Source organism: Chamaea fasciata, unplaced genomic scaffold, assembly GCF_029207755.1.
Source record: "Chamaea fasciata isolate MVZ Bird 193981 ecotype frontalis unplaced genomic scaffold, bChaFas1.0.hap1 SCAF_10, whole genome shotgun sequence".
Classification (NCBI taxonomy): Eukaryota; Metazoa; Chordata; class Aves; order Passeriformes; family Sylviidae; genus Chamaea; species Chamaea fasciata.
In genome coordinates, this window is record NW_027094095.1 from 27,266,547 (window position 1) to 27,291,064 (window position 24,518).

Genomic DNA, 24,518 nt, shown 5'->3' on the forward strand with positions numbered 1-24,518 from the left:
TCTCCACTGATATTGGTGCAAACCAAAATATTGCTGTGGCTGGGGGTTCTGGGGAAGTATAAGGGGACTGAGAGTGGGGTGCAGAACATTTCACTAAAGGGAAACGAGCAGAAATAATGTTGCGATTCAGTAAAATCCGTGCCATCTGATGGCTCTTTAGTGGCTTTCATGTTCTCCTGTGTTACATTTTTGGGCTTTGGAAATGGTATTTTTTTTGCTTCTTCTAGTTTGATCTTTAGCTTTATAAACAAGTTTTCCACAGGTGCAGAGTATCTGCAATGAGTATCAGCACACTGAGCCGAGGTTTGCTTTCTATCTTTAGATGTAGACCTGAACCAACACAGAAACATCTCCAAGAAACACATCAGTATTCTTAAAATCAACTCTTTGTTCTCCTCTAGGATGATCTGAAAATCCAATACCCACATGACAAGTGTTATATAATGCCCCTGTGGCAAGTCTTATTTAACCAAATACAGATGTGTTGACTGTCAGGAGAGGCAGCTCTCCTGTCCAGCCCCAGTTTTTTGTGCATGTTCTTTTGGCAACAGCTCAGTTATGTGCAGTATCCATTCCTTTCAGTGTAATGAAGGTGAAAAGTTCAGCTGTCTCTAGACAAGACACTGTGATTTGAGCAGAAACACATCGGAAACCACGTTGGGCCTGTGTTGGATTTGCAAAATATACACACTTTTAAGGAAGGACAAACAGCTAAATCCAAAAATGTCCAAGGCCCAAATCCATGTGTTCAGAGCCTTCCCTCAGGACTCACCTTAAATTCGGTGGGACTTTAGCTTCTGTCAATAAAGATACTAAATCTAGCAGCAAGTCCTGCTGGTGGTTCTGGTGCAGACTGAGCTGGCAGCTGGTGCCAGAGCTCTGTTCCCAAACTACATCCTCATTGGGCCTAAAAGTAGTTATTCCTTGCACAGCTGACAGGAGAAAGTGCTGTCCCAAAGCATTTGATATCCCCAGAGACAGGGTCTGGTCTGTGAGTCAGAGCCCAGGAGAGTCAAAGTCAGCACAGGTTTTAGGGAAAGCTGAATTCCCTGTGTTTTCCCCACAGTCAGAGGGCACTCTCACACCAGCTTGTAAGGGGTAAGGAAATGGGGCTGGAAAAATCCTCAAGTAAGAATTGGTTTCCCTTGAAGAGGCTCAGCAGACACAGACACCTCTCTCTCATCAGTTTCCAGACCAGCAAAAGACTCCTAAATTGATAAAACCAAAATGCAATGCAGATGCATAATATGGAAAATTAAAACAAGGAATGATTTGGAAATGATGGAATACCTACTGATGTTGTAAGCCTTTATTAAACCCCCCTTCTTAATGGCATCTACACTCATGAAAAAGTTGGACTTTCTTTTTCTAAGAAGAAAAATACTCAGATTTTTAGTGAAAGCTATCTATTTCTAGGAAAAAAAAAAACAGAGAATGAAAAGAACAGCACAGATTAAAAAACTGAATTGTCAGCAATAGTTTTTGGGAAGAGAATTCCTAGAGAAGCAGGGCGGGTAGTCAAGTGTGTCAAATGTGAGCCTGATGAGCCTTATCCAACATTAACATCTTTGAGTGCAAAATCCTCATCTTACTTGAATCTAGGCATGTGGTGACATCTCAAGCTACAAACTTTTTATATTCTAATAAAAAAGATTTCCTTAATTATTTAAGCATAATTAGAGTTTAAGCACCACCACCAAGTAATTTTTCTTGAGCTTGTGTTTCTCAGCATGCTGCTCTTTATAGGCCATTTTGAAGCAAACTATTGTATATAAAAAACCACCTTGTAAAGTGTCACAGTGGAAATCCAATACCTTCAGTACTGAAATAATAATACCCTCTTCCCCCGTCTTTATCTTCTACATTCCTTCAGCCAAGATGCCATGAAACTGTGTTGTCATATTGGCTGCACGGAAATGTTACTTTAATTGTCATTTTTGTATCTGCTCCATGCAAGGCAATTCCAGCCCTTTCAAGCACATCTCATGCACCTCATGTTGGGAGGCATTTTCATAGCCTGTTCACAAGCTGGTTCCCATTTTCACTGTACCTTTGTTCAGCCATGGTTAAAAACTCATTCTACATCTTCCCTCAAAAGGGTGCAAAAGATATTCCTTGAGCACAACAGTTAAATATTTTCCCAGGGCCAGACAATAACTTGCAACCACAGCCTTTTGTTAGTGTACCAAGAGACAAAGATGAGTAGAAAGGATAAAATGTTTCCACATGACTGAAATAGGAGGTTCCCCACTAATACCGAGAAGGAATTCTGGACAAACTGCATGTCCCTCATATACATTAACTTTGTAGAAGCACAATATTTTGTATATGGAAAAAAACTTATTTCCTTTCCAGTCCTCTACAAAAAAAATGGTTTTGTCCAATATTTTTTAAACCGAGGGAAAACAATGTGACAAATATTATTGTCCAGTGGCTCCCACAGAACTTCCAAATGTTGAGACACACATTTTTTAAATTTATACCAGTGAATTGGACAGAGACCATTGTTCTGATACAGATATATCTGCTCTGCTACAGCAATAATGTACCAAGACGTAGCTGTAGTAAGGAGCTAGCAAGTATTTTACTGAGTCTTTCTAGAAACTCTGTAATACCTGGAGGACGTGGCCAGAGCAATGAGCAAGGCTTGAAGGATCCCTCTGATGAAGACAATGGGATTCTTCTTGGTGATGAAGAAGTACATCATTGGCAGGATAAACAGCCCGTGCACCACCAGGCCACACACCACCGTAATGGCATAGAAACCCAGCTTCTTCCCAATGGCTGAGGGGTCATCCATTTCTAAGATTTTGCCAGCTATTAGGAACACAATTCCAAATGGAAAATACCTGAGCAGAAAGAAAGACAGTCACTATTAGGAGAGACATAGTAGGAGCTGGCAGCTCCTTCCAGTGGCAGTGCAGTAACAGCACAGTCTGGGTTTGGCTGTCCTGTCTCCACACCAGAGGAAGATGCCCAGAGCTCTGGGCTAAACAGTTTTTTCTGTGGGGTCCCCCTCAGCACAGCTGAGGTTATGGTGCTGGTTATGGTTCCTTTTTAAAGGAACAACTTTAAAACGTTTTGGTTCCAAAGGCAGCTCAGGCTTTCTAGCTTCAGGCAGGTAAATTACTGGGAAGAGGGGGAATGAATCCTAAGCTCCTCTCATGTGTTTGTGCTCATGTAAGCTGTTCGTGGATTTTCCTTGGAAGCTCTTAAGTAAACGTTTATGTTGCCTTTGGAAGGCAGAGGAGAAACACCAACATGCATTAGACATGCTCTTGGACTGCCTGGGGGTTTGATTTGGGGCAGATAAACAGGCAGAAGAAATGTTAGTTCCTGAATCCACTCTGGACAGGTGCTTTATCAAAACTGTTGTGCTTCTGTGTGCAGCTGTGTACAAAGTCGTGGATGCCAAAAAGCTTTAGATTAAAAAAAATAATCTGGGAGCATCCAGCCATCTTCCACTTGCAGCTGTGCCATCTCCAGAGACTTGACATTACTTCCTCATTTTTCCAGGAATCAACCACCTCTTTTGATGTATCCACCCAAGCAATCATTTCCTGACCCAGCCCAGTCAGATTGGACCACGTAGCTGTAAAGAGAGGCTGAGTGCTGAGTGCTGGTCCCCTGCCCCACATCAGGCTGAGCCACACTGGGGGACATCCTGAAGTGGGGAGAAGGTGCTAAGCTGATAGCTCTTGTTGTTGGCAGCCACCTGCTGTTCCTCTGATCTTTGGGGCAGGTGTGTTAGCAGGTCTGCCTGGGTCTGCAGCTGTGCTGAAAGGGATGGAAGTACCAGCTAGAGCGTCCCATCGTGCTTCTCCCTTGTGTGGGCTGGGTGGCTGTGATCCCTCTTGGCATGCCAGGGATTGGCAGTGCCCTTGGGGCATACAGCACACCCCACCCAGCTATACCATGTTCTGTAATGTGGGAGTAACACAGGGGGTGTCCCATCAAAAGGTTGGTACAGACCAGGGACAGATGTATGTGCATCCTCAAATGCTGAGGCCCTGCAAAACCAAGGACTCTTCATCCTCATTTATTTCCATGGAAATAAATTCGTGTGCATTTTCTTCTGTTGAAATGTTCTTACTCTTTTTTTTTTAAAAAAAATTGATTTTCTTAGTAAAACAGTTACTTACCAAACAGCAACTGCCACTATCTTCATGACAGATTCGTTCAAACACTGGCAAAAGCTGACCAAGGGGACACCGCTGTTCCCCATTCTTCCCAGCATGATACCTGCAATCAAAGCATTTGGGTTCAGTTCCTCTGGTGTATTCACCAGCCCCAGTGCTTTCCCTCCCTGCTGAAACTCAAAGCCCCCTGGCAGCAAGGGTGTGTCCATAACCATCAGTCATAGAGCCCTGTGAGGGATTTACCTGCTCTGAGTGATCCGTGAAAGACAAACTGAGAAATATTTTCTAGTGAAGGAATCTGTCTCTGCCTACAGCCAGGCAGCACCAATGAGGATTTGGGATGCAAAGCCAGGTTTTGAGGTTTGCTCTGGTAATGGGGAGTTAGTAACGAAGCCTCTGTCATATTTTTAGTAGCTTTCTGTCTACATGATAATAATTAACCTTTACAATCAGTCAGGCTTTGCAGTTTTGGGGGAGGTAAGGAAATGCAGTTTCATGGGGAGAAAGGCCAAATTGCTGTAAAGACTAACTAGTAAAGAAGAAAGCAAATAAAACCCATGTCTGTGCCCCCATTGCTCAGAAAAGAAATGAATACAGCTCTGGGATGTGTCATCTAACCATATATTCTCCAGACAGTGTTAGTTTCCATTAATGCATATAAATAGATGACATTTTCCTATAGTTAATTATCCTCCCCAAAAGGATTATACGTTGCTCAAGGAAGCACTTCAAAAACTGGCTGCACCAAGGGAGTTTGCCTTTGAGGGGAGCTGCCTGGGGAAGCAGGGGCTGGCAGCGGGGTGTGTGCTGCCGCTCGCTCTGGATGTGCCGTGTCCTCGCTTCGAGCAGGAGCCCGGCTCTGTCCCGTGGAGCCACGTCTCAGGCAGCGCAGCTCCCAAGCCATCCCCTGCTGAGGCGGGGAGGGAGGCTTTCAGCTGCCTTATCCAGGGATTTCACAATAGCAGTGCTCTCAAGATGTGAGTTTGTGAGCCTGTCAGAATTCATCTAAGCCATAGCTTTTAGGTCAGAAGACAACGCTCTTTCATTAATCTGTTTCAAGGCTTCCGTTTTGGGGGGGTGGGAGGGGGCTGGTGCAGAAGGCTGGAGACAGCAATAAATGCTTGGCTACATCCTTTATTCAAAACACGAGCCCGAAAGAGTCCCTGGTGATGACAGTTGTTGAGGGTTTGGTGTCTCAGGTTTGTTCGTGGCTGATGCAGCCAGAGGTGACCCAGCAGCCGTGCTGTGGGTGACAATCCTGGAGCTGTTTTGTGTACACCAGCCAGGGAGAAACCAGCTCTCAGCTTCCACCTCCTGAGCCCCGGGCCAGCAAGACTGAGAGGCTCGGTAAAAGTCAGACATTCAGTTCTGGGCACACAATGAATGACATTCTGTTCTCAGAAGTAGAAAATTGCCCTTGGTCCTAATAAGTAGATGTAATTAATTCATTCATATGCAGTATGTTTTGAGTGGAATAGTGTTTGCGGGGATGTTGTACTTTGGAAAAGGACTATAAAATACTACAAACTGGGAGACAGCCAGTTTCCAGCAGGGTTGTACAGGGAATACCACCCACTGGAAAAGCTAAAAAAACAGAGACAAATCCACTAATTCCAGGTTTGAATCTTGACCCCTTGTGTTGGTATGAACCATAATATAATAAATACAGTCAAAGATGTTTTATGGAACTACCTTTGCTGACCAGATTAACTTCCAAGAATAAATTTACATAAGGAAAATTTGATCAGCATTTTCTTATAAAAGTCATCAGAACTTTATGATTAACTAGGAAATGTTTGTTTAAATTTCTTCTTTCAAATCCACAAACATAATATAACACATATGGCACCAATGAGTTTCTCCAGCAAGTTAAACTAAAGAAATAAGCCAGACAGAAGCTCGTACTCTGACAAGCTACTGGGTGGTACATAACCATCTTCATTGCAGGATACCAAAAATAAAATCAAGAGGTTTCAATCAAAAAAGGAATATCCACAGATTCAAAACTCATAAAACAATATGGGTTGGCATACTGGTAAGAGGGGCCATGGGTCTGACCTGGTGGTAATTCCTACCTCCTCTGAGCACACTGTACAAGGTTGTCTTACAGTCAGCAAAAGATGGGTCATGAATAAAAGCTCAAAATAATTAAGAAAAAAATAAAATAAAAAGAGTGCAAGTGAATGCACAGAAAACAACTCTGTGGAACAAAAGTCATCGAGGATTTTGAAATTTGTCTTTGAAAGGGTAGGGGAACAGCTCTGTAACAGTCTTGCCTTTCCCCCCACAAAGTTTAGATAGAAGCAGTTAAAAAAGCTGAATCAAGAAACCAAGCAACCCAACCCCAATCCTTTTCTCTTAAATGGACACTTGGATTATTACAAACCAAACATGTCTGCAACCTACCCATCGTGGCAGAGAATATCACAATCCCAAGTACATTCATGCCATCACTAGCCCCTGGCTCTGATTTGTAAATCACTTCAGGAGGGGGGGTGATATCCAAGGCAAAGTTCTGGACATTGGATCCATTCTCATCCTGCACTCCGTATATTATAATGCGACGAGTGGTGCTTTCAGATGATGCTTTGTTGGATTTAATGATGGGAATACTCCTGGTGCGATACTGAAAGAAAACAAAGCAGTTTTCATTGCAATGTCCCAGCAGGAATTGATAGTTGAATGACACCTCCTAAGTGCTCTGTTTCAACAATGCTGCATGTTGAAGGGACAGGCATGAAAAGGAGAATGAACACTCCTGTCCCTATCTGATAAAATCTGTAAAAACAGTTAAATTTTTGGAAAAGTGTAAAAAACCCCAGACTTTCCTATAATCAGACCCTGGTGCAGCACACACTTTGCCTCCTGACAGAGCTACTTTCCTGTAAGGTGTAATTAGGAATGACTCCCTGAGGTTCTGAGCGCCCTTCTCTTTCAGAGGTTCCCATGAAATAGCCCCCCAGGTGAAATAAATACAGCCATGCCTCTTGCTCACTCAGAACTTTTAGATGAGCTTTTCTGGCCAAATTCCAACCTGAGTAATTAGATTCTTCCCCAATACATAATTTTGTTGCTTTAATTGAACATGGTATTCTGTTCTTCCTTCGTGTGGTGTTGCCAGGTGCTATTAAATTTACTCCAGCTCTCCTCAAGTGCATGTGGAGCTGACCTAGGAGTACATATCTATTCTCTAGTCACACTAGAGAGCACTTTATCCCTGTTTTGCCTTCAGATCCCATGGCTGCTGAGGCTAATGGAATGGGACTCATTGGTTCCTAAATGCTGAAGGTGCTTACAGTGTCTGCAGTCATATGCCATGTCTGTATCTGGGTTGTGTTTTACAAAGGTACATGTTTCATATAATGCTGGCTCATGTCTTTGGTCAGTAAAAGGAATATAGCCACTTACCTGCTTGAATGTGGCCTCAACAAGATTGGCAGGAAACATGTTCCTAAAAATGAACAAATAGAAGAATAATTTCTATGGAACTGAAACCAACTTCTTTTTACGGTGTGTTGGGTCTGCCTTGATAAATCAGCTCTTTGCCCTCCTGGAGAGCAGGGGCTGGGCCGGTGCAGAGGATGCCACTCTCTCCCACTGTGCCATACAGCTGTGCCTGGCTGAGCACGGCTCAACAGAGAGACAGCGCCTCAGAACTGAAGTTTTGGGACTTCGCAAACACCTGGGGTGAGACCCAGGAGATCTGGCTGCAGATTCTGCCTCTGCCACAGTCCCCATGTTGTAACTGGGGTGACATAATTGCTACGATTCCCTTCCCCATCTGCTGACTGGGGGGATGAATATTCTTTTATTCCATATTTTGTCTTTCCTTCTTAGATAATAAGCTGTTCAGGGATGTATTCCTGAGACCTCTGGGTGCTGTAATCTACTGTGGGACTTCGAAGTACTCCTGTGCTAATTCATAAACTGTAGTACCCCTGCTACATTTTCATCACTAAAATTGCAAGTGATGTAGACTTTGCAGTGGTTTGGTCAAGAGCAGTTTGCTTTTCAGAAGGAGAATCTCATTCCTGATTAAATGAGTTGAGATTAGAGCTGTACAGTGCTCAGTTTTAATATAGTTCTGAGGCTTCAGAACCTGAATGAGGCCAGTAGCTTCATCTTTGCTGAGCTACAGAGGAAGGCAACGACCCAACACTGAGATTGCAGGGAGGCCAGTAGATTTCTAATTTCAAAAGGGACCCTTTTGTCACCTTTTCTGACTTTCTGTGTATCTCACTCTGTAACATTTCACACAATTTTATTTGGAGCTAATTTACAACTTCATTTTGAGCTGGATACTACTTTGCAGAAAGACATTCAATCCTGGTTTGAAATGGAGAGCACACCCTCTACAGGCTTCAAAGAGGAATCATGGTATAATTGGGAAAAAACAGCTAAAAAGTCACTTCCACACAGCATTTGGGAATCAAGATTTGTGTGATGATTCTAATAGGATCGTTTTCAGGACTCATTTATTTCCAACCCTAAGCTTCTGAAGCTTGGGGCAGAAGACAGTGACAGTCTATCATCCAATTATCTTCTTTCAGATACCTGTGTTTATGCAAGGAGAAACTCCTGAGTTGTCCAACAAAATGACTTTTAATTCAAAGTCCTGCTTAAACCCCAAGACAGGTTAACACTCAAATATACGTGAAAAGCCTATTCTCAGTTCTGAGGAGAATTGCTGTGTGCATGGACACTTAAATGCATGCTGAACCAGAGACATTTTCCAGAGCTGCTTTCCTCTCTGCAGCAGCAGCAGCAGCAGCAGCAGCAGCACATACTCGTTGCTAACGGAGTCCCTGTGCAGCTCTGGCTTAGAAAACATGGGGTTTTTTCTATTATAAGTGATCATAGCATGATATTATGGTCACACGTAAAAGTATGAGGTAGATTCTGCATCAGTAGCATCAATCACTGAGAGCAATTGCTACAAAGAGGTAATTAATTATGATTTTTTAGGGAGAATTGTGGGAGAAAAATTTTAATTAAGTGATAGTAGTACTGCCTAATGATTGAAACAGAAGGCTGAACATGAGAGGGACTTGTTGGCCTGCTGATTGAGAGCAGATGAGTCTCATAAAAGCACTGGATTGTCTCTGCAGACTGTCCATGGAGCTGCTGATTCTCTGGTTCAAATGTCAAATGTGTAGCCAAAGCAAGATACAGACAAGAGGCAGCTGTGCATCCTTTCCCTGTCAGATGCAGGCACAACCTTCTGCCTGAGCCCTGGGGCTTGACTGACACAGGGAACCAACTGAGGAACAGCTGGAGGGAGCTGGGCCAGGGAAGATGGAGAGGATGTTTATAGGAGGGGGAAGCACTGGAGAGTAAAGGTGGTTACTGCTTTATTATGCCTCATAAGGGAACTCTGCTTCCAGATTGTTAAAGGCTTCATGAATATTCAGTTCTCTTTGTTTCATGATTTGAGATGCTGGGCTGAAAGGTGCTAGGGGAGTGCTCAGTGTGCTGGCTGTGCTCTGACCTGCTGTGTGAATGTGAAGTATCCTGAAAGCAGAGATCCACACTGACATTCCAGCACAGCTGTGAATATGCACCTCACCTTAGAGCTGTGGCTTTACCCAGAAACATGAATTTAATTGCTGATGACTTCCACCTTCTCCCTCATAGTCCTAATTAGTAGAATTAAGAACAATTAAGACTGCTTGAGAAAGGAAATATCATATGGTTAGTAGCTAGATTAAATGTTAGACAAATTTGTAGAGGATTAAAGCATTTTGTTTCTTTATCATTCTTTATCCTGCAGGAATTACAACTACCCACATAATACTAGATCCTGGAATTCTCCCAATATTTTTTAATAAATTATGCACTGTGATCCAGTCTTTGAGACTAACCTTACCAAAGATACACAGTTTATCTGGTGAAAGGATGCTTGCCAGAGCCTCGGCTTATTTTTATTTTAAGCTGGTTTACTTGGATTGAGAAAATCCAGTATTAGCCAAAATGAAGTTTTGTTAATTAAAAACATTTAAGAGAGCAATTGGTGGATGAGAACTTTAATGGACTGAAAACAAAAACTGAGAAGAAAGAATTGAACTGCCACCTGGAGATGGAAGGTGACTGGGAGGGTTTCTTGGTTCCTGTCAGGCCTCTTCAGAAACACTTCTTGCTTCAGGCGTGTGTTTTCCTGCACACTAATATTTCCAGCCACGAGCTGGATGTTTAGATAGGACCTCCTGGGAATGGTCCAGAACAAGAGACTGAAGAGACACTGACATGGAGGATTTGACTTTTAGTACGGAACTGGGATGGGGAGGCCCGGCTGGATCCTCACAAGGTCCTTGGGATATCCCTCCTGTGGTCTCCTGCCCACCAAGCTGAGTCCTGGGGAATGCTACAGAGTGGGAGCTTCAGTCTGGCTCAAATTCCAGACGTTTGTCCAAACATACAACAAAACGAATGGCAAAGTGTTGTAGTCTGTCCATCTCTGCCCACCTCTGTTCCAAGCACCCAGCCTGCCACCAGACTGGCCCCTGCAGATCTCTGTGACCTTTACTGCAGCTCTGGATGAGATTCAGATGGACCCACATGGATCTGGTCCCAGCAGAGTAAAGTGAGGCTGTGTCTCTGCTCAGGCACTGTGTTTATCACTGATGTACACTGAATTAAAGACACTGCCAGCACTTACAAAGAAGTGATTCAAGCTGAGCTCATCCTTGCTGTCAGCACCTAGAAACACTCTTGTGTTTGTTCAATTAAGAAAGCCAGGCAGATGAAATACTTCTGAAGTTCCAGCATTGCTTGCAGATTGCTTACAAGACACGAGTCACAAAATAATAGGGCAGGAAACTTAACGTGATCTGGGATTCATTTCTCTAGCACAATCAACATTGTCTCTAACCTCAGTGGCTCAGTTCAGCACTCCTAGCAGAAATAATTTCACATAGGAGTAGGAAATTAAACCTACTGCATAACAGTGACTGACTCTGGTTTAAAACATAGATAAATTTAGGTCTGAGACAAGGATGTTGTTGTAAAACAGAAACTGAAGACATAGGCTTTCTGGTCACATAAAAAATTAACAGCTAAAATACTGCCTGCCCTGAGGAATAACATTTCCCAGATCATCTTCTGCCTCAGGAACTCTGCCAGATAGAGCAGGAGTATTCAGCTGAGGCTAAAAGGGTGAATGAGCATGAAACTTCAATATCAGCTCAGTGAACCTTCTACAGGGCTGAGCTACTGAGCCCCAGCTGGCAGAGCAGGCCTGGCCTGCGTTTGCTGTGACAGCAGCACATAGGCACAAGGGACCTACTAATCACCATCTTTGCAGCCTGCTGTGGTGCACAGCCCGCTGCATTCCAAGAGCAAATTTTGGAGCCCTTCCCTAATTCTGCATGGGATAAGAGGATTCAGATGTAGATGTATGGAATTAGGAACGTGGATGTACATGTAATGTGAGACAACTATGGCAACATATGTTCTGCACTTTGGTAGTCATGGATTTTGAGGAAATCCTAAGGACTTGTATACAGTGCAGGCAGCCCCTGGTCTGAGCAGCAGGTCTGAGGGTGCAGCTTCCCATTAGCCACAGGACAAATTAGCATCTTGCCAAAAGTGGAAGGTCCTCTTCCCTTCCCCATTGTCTCCCAGCAACTGACCTATGAATTAACAGAGTTGATTGGTTTTGCTCCCCTAATTTCAGCTGCTTTAGGAAGCTGAGTTGCATGAGGAAGCCACTCTCCAGCACTGGCCCCAGGATGGGGGAGCCCACCTGTCTCTTTAGAAGGTGGTTGGCCCTGAGAACCGCAGCAGTGGCACGAAGAGCAGCCCTGTTAAACTGTGTCACCGTGACGCCGTTCACTGAACTGCCCGCAGAACGCCAGCCTGCAGCTGCTGGGGCAGCCCGTTTCACATCTCCTGGATAACTTCTGTTAGAAATAACAGGCCAGTTTCTGGTTTCAGCAATGCTACTGAATATCTGAAATACTCATTCTGAGTCCTGATCACAGTGTCATTAACTCAAAGCATTCAGCGTTTGCAGATCCTTTCAGTCACAAATGAGGCCAGCGGCTCCAGCACAGGTACCGCAGCTGTTGTTTCCTTGACTCACAGCACCCCTTCCCTCCCTGCTCTGCAGCCCCAATCTGGTTTTGCTCTCAGACTTTGATGTTATCAGCACCTAATCCCTGCCACACCAGACAGTCTGGCTGCAGCCTCCAACGCTGTGGAATTAAAGCCACCAGACTGGGGGTTTTGCTACATGTGTGTCCTCCTAATATTTATTGGCCTATATTTGCACTAGGCATAAAGCAGCTTTGCATGCTCTGCTCTCAAATTTGAGCAAGCGTAGCTGAGCTTGCAAGAACATTGTTTTAAGGCTGGGAATTTGACAGTATTCTAATATTTAAGTGTTTGAGAACTTACCCTGTCACTATATACAGAGGGCAAAACCAGAGCCTGAATGGCTTGACGTGAGAACTGTAAAGTTTTCAGGTTTTTCCAAAAATGAAATGAAGCACAGTAGCTTCTGTTTACTATAGGCTGAGGTCATTCTCAGTGACATTACCTTAATCTCAAGAATTTGTTTACTTTTTATGTCCTCTGCATGGATTCATCATCACCTGTGTAGACTCCTCACTACTGCCACACATGAGCCACAAGTCCTGTCCTTAGTTATACATCTGATACCTTCCTGCTGGTGTCAGGGGCTCCAGCAGGGTTTGCACTGCCGAAAGCAAGGGCAAAATTTAATCCAGAAAGACCAAAAACAACCTAGAGCACAGGGGCCATGTGAGAAACCATCCTGCACATCAGTAGTCACCTCCAGTGCCTCATCTCATTTCTCAGTATCAATCATACTACCTCTGCTAAAAGGACCAAAGAAGGCTTTTGCAGAATTAATGAAGCACTAAAATCCTCATTATTGGGATAAAAAGTACTTAGAGGATGCAAAAATCACTTATCAGGTCTAAGTTGCTTTCACTTGCTTGGGTTTTTTTCAAAGATCAGAGCAGAGTTTATATTGTGGAATCATTTTGTCAAATGTGGACTTTTTATCTGTCCTGAGGGCTGCACAGCATTTCAGTTCCAGTAAGGGATCTGAACCTTCTTACCCTGCTTCCTCTGAAAGAAAAGGTCCTGACAAAGCCCCAGCAGGGCTGTGGCTGTCTGAAAGTGGAAGCACAAGTACATCACAGCTTCAGGCAGCTCAAAAAGGCTGAACTACATCAAAGGTAGCATGACAGGCCCAATGTATTTCCACTGTGGTTCCAGCAAGGCAAGTTATTCCATAAAAAGTGAATGTTTACACTGGAAGAGGTCCAGGCCCATTGTCAGGAGGATGGACAACAAATTCCCCTGCAAAGTCGAAGCTTTCCTAGTGCAGGTTTAATTCCAGGTCCCTGTGCACCTCCCACTCTGTGACTAAAGCCTCCTGACCAGAGAGCAGAATTTGCTTCATAGCCCATCTCCTCAGAGTGGTTTTCATCATGGAATTATCTTTATTCCGTGTTGGATTTGTTTGGTGCCAAATAGAGACCACACATTTAGAGGCATGAGAGTTGTTTGTAAATACTTAAGGTTGGGGCTTCTGTGGAGATTGAACTCTTAAAAATTAACCAGAAGCAAAGACATGAGCCCAGTGCAGAACATTTCTTGTATAAGGCTGGTTTTGTGAGACATAAAACCCTGACAATCTGAAAAGAATAAAAAATGGTATTTTACCATAGGGGACAGATAAATATTTCTGTCATAATACACAATGGCTTTTGGCAAAAGATACATGAATGTACAGCATAGTTATTTTTAAAAGTTCTTTCATAGTTTAAACCTGGTTCACTTAATGCACTCTAAAATATCTTACTGTGCCTATATACAATTTAGTCTTCAGTAGTAAACTTCTAAAGGTATGATTCCCGATTCTGCACAGCCTGGACTTTTTCCACACCACAATAGATCCTGGGTTTTTCCTGCCCTGTTTTCAAGAAACCCAATTTTGATAACATACAATGTAGCCCTTAGCCTGAAAAAAGGGAAAGGAAGTGATTTTAAAGAGTGCCCAGGATTCCCATGGAAACATAAATCCTCTACAGTGTTTATATCCTCTTCTAACTCTTACTGGTATAAAAATAAAACCTCTCTTGGTTAAGCCAAATTGATTTTCTGGCTACCTGCTATTAAAATGGATGCAATCCTGAATATTCAGTGGTAAACTGCTCTGATTTCTCCTTCCAGTAAACTTCAGAAATGCACAAATTTATTTGTCATGGGCCAAGGTGTGATTTGATCCTGTCTGCCTTCACTGAATTGGTTTGTTTGTGGTTTTTGAGCCGAGTAAGTTTACAATGCCGTGCTGTCTTGTTAGACTTGAGAAAAACCAAAAATGTGTATGAACCCTGCATCTGCTGGTGCCCAAATCTGCAGTGAGCCTGATATAAAACAGGAGGGGGAACCCAGTTTGGCTGGGACTTTGCTTGTTTGTTTTATTACATAAGCCAAATTTTATTTCCCTTGGTGACAAATGCAGGTGGCACAAGTTCTGTTGCAGCAGAATTTCCCCTTCTAAATCAAAGGTAATAGATGTCGTGGAAATATTAACTGCTAATGTCAACAGTGTTGTCCTGGCTCACAGAACGAGTTTTGCAAATATTTGTCCTCAAATTATAGGCGTTTTCTATTTTCCTAGTCAGGTGATTATGCTACAAAAGTAAACCTAATATTTTAAATTGAACACCATTCCCTTTTTATCCTTTTGAATAAAACACTCAAAATTTGAATTACTTAAAAAAAAATTGTATCTTGCCTTTCTTATTTTTCTAACTCATAAAAGGCTACTAAAATGTGACTCTTATTTTTGGGGGCAAACTATAAACTTAATTACAATAATTCCCACAGGAAGAAGGCAGAGATGTTTGTTGATTCATTGCTATTGACATGCCCCAAAGCCACAATCCTACAAGAAGCCCACCAGGTCTTGTATGAGCTGGGAATATTTCCTCTGGCCCCACAGTGTTTTCTGAACAATCCTCAGTGAAGTAATTTCTTTTTCATCTGTTTTGGTTCTCTATCTGTAGGAAAGGAAAATGCTCCTTGCCTACCTCACAGAAGTACTGCACATCATGAAAATGAATCCATAAAAACTCATAAAGCACCAGGTGCTTAAAGACAACATGATCCTTAGCCTGAGGATTATATAGAGCTTTAAATGGCAGAAAATATACTTTCACAGGCCTTGCAGTGTTTGTAGCTGAGACCTTGAATAAAATGAGGGCAGGTTTGTACATTTGTCTCAATGCAGCAATAAAGTGGCAGCTAAAGAGAGAATCATCTTCAGAACAGCATCTCCTGCACAGCTTCAGAGTCACAGCTGCCTCCTGAGCTGGTCCTTCGCCCAGATCCAACAGAGGGGGGGGGGTTCTGCAAGGGGAAGCTCCTGCACAGGAACCCCCTGGTTAAATGGGCATCTTCCCCAGGCAAAAGAACGTTCTTGTCCCCAGTCTCCCGGGGTTCTCTTTAGAAAGGAAATCTTTCAAGTACAGCTGTTTAGAATGGCCAAAAAAAAAAAAAAAAAAAAAAAGTTTGAACCATGGATGCAATTTGCAATTTATGTATTTCCTGGCTGATGTGAGATTTAGAGCCATTTCAGAATTATGCAGCACAGTGTCACTGTTATCTCCTCACCAAATCATTGTTGTTTGGGGTTTTTTGGTTGGTTGGTTGGGGTTTTTTTACATAATGAACAAATATAGAGGGGAAATGCCATCTACAAAATAATGCAAAATTATAATAATGTGTTAATTGATTAGTGTGGCAAGTGTTTAGGATAACTACAAGTGTCTGCACTAGTTTTTGGTTTCATTTTTTGCTGATTCAGTATATTCTTTAATTTCTAATTAAAACCACTTCTAAAAGCAAAAATCTCACACGAAAATTCAAGACTTTGAATTTCTAGCAACATCTTTCCTGCCAAAAAATTCTAGACTTGACAATGTCATACATAACATCACAAGAAATAATGTCTTTCATCATTTCAAAGTGGCTTCAAATCTGAAATCAATGAGGGTGAATACATGTATCCCCATGCCAAGATTCATGCTTTTAAAATAAACTCCACAATAATGTCCCATATATCATCTCTCCACTTGTACATTTAGCGTTCTTCATTTGCAGAATACCAGATGCTTCCTGTGTAAACTTCTGGGCACATATGCAATTGATAAATGGAGAGGAAATTAATGAATTGAGAAGATAAGCCAATCTGGGCTGCAAAGGATGGTTTCCAGCTGTGAATGGAAGTGATTTATCACTGAGCTAAAGGATCAGCTTTTCTAGCTCAAACCAGTGGATACATCATTACATTTAATCCAGACTTCCACACAGATATTTAAGAGTCTTGCAACTGACTGCAGCAGAGCCAGAATTTCACCCATGGTGTTTGCCTAGGCTGAAAGCCCATTCCCCACAGTTCTGTTGTTGTTATTTATTTATTTAGTAAATGTGGTTATTTCTGGAGCAGAGGAATAAAAACCATCCGTTTGTGCTCTCAGGATAGAAAGATTGCAGCTGTGGCTGCTGCTTAGCACAGCAAAAGGAGACTGAGCTTTATTCTCTCTTTCTAACCTTCTCTAACGACAGGGGCATGTTGACCTTGTCATTGTTGACACCTGCCCAAACCAGTGAAGAATTTAAGGTTTTGCAGACTAGAAGCACATGGCTGCTTGAAAACTTGAATACCTGAAGCGTGCACACAAGCTATTATCATTTGCTTGGGTAAATGTTTGTTAAAGTGAAATTATAGACATTATAGGACATGATTTTTGACCTGCAGTGATGTTCAGTGGAATGATGCGTTCCCAAATCTCACCACAACACCCCTGAGTACAGGGTGTACAGGGAGTAGCCAGGCAGAGGGGAAGAGATGAGATTGTAACTCAGCTCTTGGTCTTTTTTTGCAAACATAGTAGTATAGAAAATTTTGGTATTGAAAACCCAGATTACTTTCCATCTAACTCATCTCCATGGCAAGCTTACTCTTAGCCCCTAAAGACAGCTGGGCTGGTGTGAGAAGTGGAGTGAGAACCTGTGGTGAGGGAGAGCCTTCCCAGACAGAGCTGTAAGGTCCATTTGTATCTTTGCACCGTGTGCCCCAGTGGGCCTTTCATTGTCTCAGACCGAGGCCTTAGAAACAGCCCAGCACTCTAAAAAATGGTTCCAGAACACTGCCACTGTGAGGACAATCATTAAAGTCACATTTTTCTTAGATTTTCTTTTACTTCTTATGCTACTCTGTCATACTAAGGGATTCAAAGCTCCTGTAACTTGCTCTTGGTGTAGGAATTACCGTCCTTTGTGCAGCAGAAATAGAATAATGTGACTTAACCCCACATCACAAACAGACATGGGAATTCCACTGCACATCCATCCATCACGGCCAAGTCACTGGAGAGATACAGATGGGTATCTTCCCAATGCAGTTGAAGATGGTGGTTTTGTGTAAAGCTACCAAAGAGATTGTTCTCTGCTGCTGCTCCATGACTAAAATAATTTGGCCCATTCTCACAAAGACATTGATAAAATTCAGGTGGCCTGGCTAAATGCAACATGGAGGAGAAAAAAATGGTCTTTTGTAAGCTTCTCCTCCCAGCTCCTTCTGATTTGAAGTCTGAGTAATTCTAATTAAAGTACTTTGTGTGCTGACATGCTGTCAGGGTCAGGAATTTGGCTTTTTGAAAGACAAACTGTGCACCATTTTTAATTTCAGTAAGTTGAACTCCAAAGAGAATTCTCTGTGAGACAGATACACACTTGGCCTGAAAGCCCTTGACTGATGTAGCATGAGACCAGTAACTACCAAACAAAGGCAAAACTTGTTCTTTCTGCATGAGCAAAATAAATCCGAGGCACAGAATATGTTCAGTCAACAAACTAATCCCACTAGCACCTAAAATACAGGTACAAAAAGAGATTCCAGGCAAGGCCATCCAATTCCAGCAGTACCCTAATTTTGCTCTAAAGGAACACCTGTGTCCTTTGCCAAACAAAACCAGTAAGAAAAAGCCCCAAAGCAGAATAAAAAATACACAAATGGTCTTTCTAACTGTGTCCTTTGTCTGCAAATTGGTATAAACAGCTGGAACAGCACTTCTAGCAATTATTTTCTGAAAAATGTGTGTTTCACCCTTTTATTTAAAGTTTTGCCTATTGCAGCACTCTACTCTTGTTTAAATGAACATTATATTTTAATCCTCCCTTGACCCTAATAATGGATTTGATGGTGAGGTCCACATGCTATATGGAGTCCTGTGGGTACAAAAGATCTACTCCATTGTTGTTGGCTGGTGGCCACTCACTAAAATTTTACAAGAAGCAGCCAGTATAAACATCTGATAACTCGAAAATTATCTTCTGAAATTTACTTTTTTCTCAGTCTCAACAAAATATTTATCCTCAGATTCAGAACTTAGGCTCAGGCCACAGTTCCTCCTGCAGTTCTGTACAAAGTGCTGCCTTCAGAAAGCAGAAAGAATGGAATTTGTTACCGGATTAAGTCCAGCAGGGCATCCGCAGAGCTCATGATGGGCTTTCCACCCTCCTCAGTGCTCTCCTTCTGTGCTGCTCCTCCAGGGTGGATAATGGAGACCATAATTATTCCCACAACCACAGCCACAAACGTTGTCCACAGGTAGTAAGTGACAGTGATGATTCCCAAGCGACTGGAAGTCTTGGCATCCAGGGCTGCCAGCCCAGACATCAGGCTGTGGGAACAAAACAGCACAAATTCTATCTTTTGCATTACATTAATGCAGCTGAAAGCCTCATTTCTGAATTATTCCAGCCTGCCTGCTTCTCTTACAGCTGATTCTACATTTCAGTGTTTTAATAAGCTTGCCAGTAACACTAAAGCTGTAGTCTCTGTGTCCGAAGGGGCGTTTTCCAATTGCCAGGTCAGATCCTGGTTGCTGGAAGGAACTTGCAAGCTCAGGGTGCACATGTGGGGACTGAATCCTACTGACTCTTCCCTGAGATTCCAGGGACAGTTTTACACAAGTTACACATGTGATGGCTCAGTTCACAGGAGCAGCGGCAATTGTTATGAAAACTCTGTGTGTCATACTCTACACATAATTTTACAGAATAATAAAATAATTCAGGTTTGAATGGACCTCTGAAGAAAACCTAATCAACCCACTCACCCCTTCCTGTGAGAAGTGGGGACAAAATTTTGAAATTAAAAACACTGAGGGGCAATTTTGTCCATTCTTTACCTAAAAGAATAAGTTTTTTTGTTTCTAAATCAATTCAAAGCACAATATATTTTTGCTTTACCAGGGGCACATAGGGACCAGACTGTAATTCAGCATGCCTCCAGTCTAAATGGGGACAGTGGATGGGATTTAGAGAAAACACCTCCATGGGAAGTGTGGCTGCCCAGTTGGGAGCAAAGCACATGCTGTGATCACTTCAGCCTTTTCATAGAAACAGAGAGTAATAGAGTCATACAATCATAGAATATGCTGAGTTGGAAGAGACCCATCAGGGTCTTTCCTCTTCTTTCCCAGCACTGCCAGAGAATCACCACTGTCCATCCTCTTGCTTGTACAGTTTGCCTGTGCCAAGCCACACAACTCTCTACCATGAGATTCAGCTCCCAGTGACCCCCTTATAGACAGGGCACTCTTTGGCCCCTGAGGTTGCTTTAGGCTGCTCTGACACAGACCCTGATGCAGTCTCAAAGTGATCTGAGTCTGGGATTAGATTTTCCACTGACAGCAGTGCTGTTTGGGGCTTTAAATTGAGATTTAACTTTGGATAATTCTCTGTGAACTCTCCAAAGCATACATCTCAGGAAAAGTGCAGGTGAAATAAAACACCACATTTACTGTTTGGTGTGTCCAGATTTCTCATCAAAACAGACCTGTTTTTCAGGCCTGTTCTCATAAATATTTACTAAGCTGCACCTCCTTGAATGAGATCTCCTTGACCTCACACTGCTGAGAGAGGTTGTCTAGAGCCAATGCTAAAGTGCAGCTTAACCTTTATAGTAGATTGAATGAAATCAAATGGGTGGATTTAGTGTTCAGGTTCCAGCTATCCACTAGATTAATTAAGAAAATGTATTGCTTTTCTGCATTGCCAATCTCTCATCTAGCATGGGTTTTGTTAACACTGTAGGAGCAAGGCTGCACTGGAGTTTGGGTGATTCAGAAAAGGAGCATCTCAGTAACTCTCATTCTTGTAACCACTGTTCTTTGCTTTTGTTTATCATCGGATTTGATTGAAATCCCACCTTTCTGTGTGTCTGCAAAGCACTGTGTACAAACACAGCACTGCATGTTGAAAATGAAGTGGTAGGAATGCCACTTTGTTCCTTGACATTTCCCTTGGATGAGTCCATGCAGAAGAGTAAATATTCTAAACCACTTTATTTTATAAAGGAGTTCAGTTAAATATATATATCTCAAATTGATGTGACAGTTTTCTGTTAAAAAAACCCCTGTGTTATTATTAGATTTTTAGGACTGAACTCTTCTCTCAGGCTGAGGTTCTACAGGCCATTGAGCCAGTCTGCTAGGTCATTGCTGCACAGAGTAGATACCTATATTATACTAAAGTACAGCACTGTTCCACCCCCACATTCCCAGGGGAAAAAAAAGAAAGAAAAAAAGAAAAAAAAAAAAAAAGAAGAAGAAAAAAAAAAGGTTGAGTTTTTAACCAGTTTTTCGTGGTAACAATTTTCAGGGTTCTTTACGGATACATTCTGCAGGGCAGTGACACCAGTGGTGTGAAAGGCTGACTGTTGAGCAGCAGAGCTTGTGGGCAGAGCTTGTAGGCAGGCTTGTTCCTGGGAGGGGGCACTGCCCAGGAGACAGAGAATTCACTCCCCTTCTCTCCCTGGCACTGCCCTGGGGCCACTGTCACCGTGGGGAAGCCACACTGTTCTCATTGTCCTTGACGCCTCTGGGCTCTGTCGGTTCTGCAGAACAACAGAGAGATGAACCCTGTCTTGATTGCTCACCTGAGAAGTATTTCCAGAAGTACTTAGCGACAAAAATCCTAATTAAATATGTCCAGTGGTTCAGGTGAGTTTAGGGTTGTTACCTCAGCCTCAAGATGCTGGGCCTTAGGATTTGGGAGGATGTTATTCAGCTGGAATCTAATCTCACCTTGGCTCTTAGGTGGCAAATCCTGAGGGGGCTAATAATGAGATTGCTCTGTCTTGGGGATATTCATTAACAAGATCATCATCTGTAATGAGATTATCCTGTCACCAGATAAAGTCATGCTCAGTTCATGCTGTGATGAGAAAGTCATCAAAAGTAATTAACTATAGAGGTGCAATGGGGTAACTGTGATGTGGCAGAAGCATGAGCAGAGGTCTGGGCTCAGACAAAGCCCTGTGTTCTCCGTGGCCTGCAGTGCTCAGGAAGGGACCACTGCAACCAGTTCTCCAAAGGCTGGGCAGTAACAGTGGTCATGTCATTTTAGGCAATAGCTCAGACTCATTTCAGAAAGAAATGCCTGCAACTAGGATGGGACAGGAATCACTCATTCATTATTTTTTGTTTGACTTTGATATTAGAAGGAACAGGACAAAAGTCACAAAGATTAAGAGACATTGTGGTTATCACAGTTATTGTAGAAAACAAGTAATGCAGAGTCACATCACATCACAGGAGTTTCTTGCTGTTGGTCTCTAGAGTTCTAACATTCACACAATGTAGCCAAAGGATGACAAGAAAAAGTACTCTTCTTGCGTCCTAAGGAACAGGGGAGCCAGGAGGAATAAGCTTCCAGCTTAGTTTAAACTAAGATCACTGTATCATGCTCACGTCCTCCCTCTAAGTCTAATTTTCATCAGGAACTCTTGGCTATATAAAACTTCCTGAAGAGTTTCCCAAGATTCTCCTAAACCAGAACAAAGCTATTCTCATGGCTTCCACTGCTAGATTCTCATGAAACACACTGGAATGGAAAACCGTGGACCTTTAATTCTTGTCAAACCGCAGAATCTGGTTGGTCTCAAAAGAACAGGGCAGGTATTTGATTCATAGATTGAAATCATTTGAGATGCTGTGTAGTTAAGTAGCTTCCATGCATATGCTTCATGTGTAGCCTCCATAGTGTGTTTTAATGATTCCCAAATGGACAAAACAGGATGAAGACAATAAAAAACAATCTGCAGCTTTTCTAAATAATTACTGTACATGTCACTCCTTTAATCAGTCTGGGAAAAAAAAAATCCACAAAATTGTAATTTAATGTTCAGAGACCATTTCTTAGCTTGTATAGAAAAAAACTGTCAAGCCTAAAGGGAAGGGGAAGACATCTTCAATTCTAGGAATTATATGTGGCTAATTAAAAAGGTAAAGTCAGTTTCTGCATTGTTTAAAGTATTTGTAATTATACAAAGCAAAGAATCAAGTACTAAATTTTATGTCTGCTTTGAGGGAAATCGGTGTAAAACCCCCAAAACTAAAATGGAACTTCTGACGCAAAGAAGAAGGGAATTCTTTCCAATATCTTGGAAATCTAATTAGTCCCATGCAAACAAGTAGCTAAACCCTTTTGAGAACCTCTAGGCTTGTTCTGGCTGTCACAGATAAGCATCAGGTATTTTATTTACAAATAAAAATAGAACTTTCTATCTTCTCTGCAATTCTCCAGGTTTTTCTCTTGCTGTCTGATGAAAGCACATTTTTTGTCCTATCTCAAGATCAAATCCTATATCCCCAGAAAGAGAAAACACAAGAAGCTGCTGCTAAGAGCCCATTCTGCATGTTTATTTTGTCTTCCTCTCCACCAGAAGCCATCTGGATGTTGCTTTGAAATAGATGGATTATGGATAAAGTTATCAGAAGGGATTAGTGTGATTAGAAAGACATTAATCCTGTCAAGAAGTAATGGTCAAGTATTAACCACCAACAGTTGTTCCTAGAATGATGTTTGTTTTCATTCATTCCGTTCCCTCCCTCCCATTCTCATTTTGTAATTGCATGCCATGGAAAAGACCTTCCTGAGCAAGTTCTGCCAGTGAGGCTGGGAAGTGCCTCCAACAGCTACATTAGAGATGATTATATTGCAACAGAGCATCATGAAAGGGAAGTGCTGGCCTCACTAATGCTGCTTGATCAGGCAGGCAGGCTGTGGCTCACCTTTTTGTCAAGGTCAGTGCCTTCAAGTCTCAACATGGTAATAATGTGCATTTCCGTAGCACAAGCCATTTAATCATCTCAAAATACTTCACCAGTGGAACCTCCTCTAATGCAGGAAGGCAGTATCTCCATTTTATAGGCTCAGAAATGGAGAAATTAGGGCACTTTTAAATAAAGACAAACCACTCACAGTGAATAAAACATCTGCCTGAGGTGGTCTCTGTATTGCAGTGAACCATCACAATTTTCCTTATCTGTGCCCAGCTATCTGTGCTTTCAGAAGAGGCGGCTTCATTTCCATGGAGGCACCATTTTCAATGTTTGCAACAGACAAAATAAAACCTTACAGTAATGAAACAAATAGATAAGAAACTTTCTCTGGCTCTCTTATAGCTTAATGCTTGATTTGCTCTTAGCCTCTAGTGTAGTTAAAATTATTTCAGCAGTGAGAAAGAGGAATCAGAATGACTTTTTCTTTTCAGGATATCCTTTTGCTTTCTTCTAAAATGAAAAACACCTACAGAGCCTGACCCTGCCATGGCTGCAATAGAGAAAGGGCAGTGGTGGTGGTGGGAAGATCACAGCCCAGCCCTGTCTGCCTCACCCTGCCCCATGGTCTGCCCTTCCTCACAGAGATGCGTTACAGTAGTTTTGCAGACTGCTGGCGTGCTGCAGCCTTCTGCTGATCTGAACACAACTAAGGGACTATCTCAGTCACTGTGGCCAGTGGAATGACCCCCAATGTCTTGTATTATTAAAAATTTCATAGTATTACATCCTGATTTTCAAAGGAGTTGACAAGTCTACAATCCTCCTGGAGGTCCGAGGGGCTACTAAGGTTCATCTCCTGTGCAAATCCAGTGATACTGAGCAGCTTTTTAAAAGTCTAGATATCTTGAAATAAATGAAATCGTGTCCAAGCTCAAAAAAACCCCCAAATGCAGAAAGTGGTAGCTGTACTAAAAACAGGACTGCTGCAACAGTTTGTGTATGGTAGGATTATCAGCTGTAAACAGCACTTGAAATGTGAATTCACTTTTCAAAGCCCCAGTATGTAGCTATTTTACTAAACATAGTGGAAGCCCGAAGGTGTCAGGCATGATGGAAAATCTGGCTCTTGATCTTCAAGCAACAGAAGCAACAAAAACATGTCAGAAGATCATTACACTGTTTGCAGTCGTTATCTAGGCTGCTAGGAAACAAACCAATCTACATTTCTAATGCATCATAACATGCATCATTTTGAGATTTTGTTTCT

The 24,518-nt window shown here is 42.3% G+C and overlaps 1 protein-coding gene across 1 annotated transcript in view; it reads right to left on the bottom strand.

Annotated features, from left to right (window-relative positions):
- SLC1A7 (solute carrier family 1 member 7) overlaps positions 1–24,518 on the bottom strand; it is a 47,541-nt gene that overhangs the window by 13,674 nt on the left and 9,349 nt on the right. The window contains exons 3-7 of the mRNA XM_066191937.1: positions 18,647–18,862; positions 7,548–7,590; positions 6,546–6,765; positions 4,143–4,242; positions 2,616–2,849 (exon numbers count right to left, since the gene is read on the bottom strand). Of these exons, the coding sequence (XP_066048034.1) occupies positions 2,616–2,849; positions 4,143–4,242; positions 6,546–6,765; positions 7,548–7,590; positions 18,647–18,862 (813 nt within the window). The remainder of the gene's footprint in view (positions 1–2,615; positions 2,850–4,142; positions 4,243–6,545; positions 6,766–7,547; positions 7,591–18,646; positions 18,863–24,518) is intronic.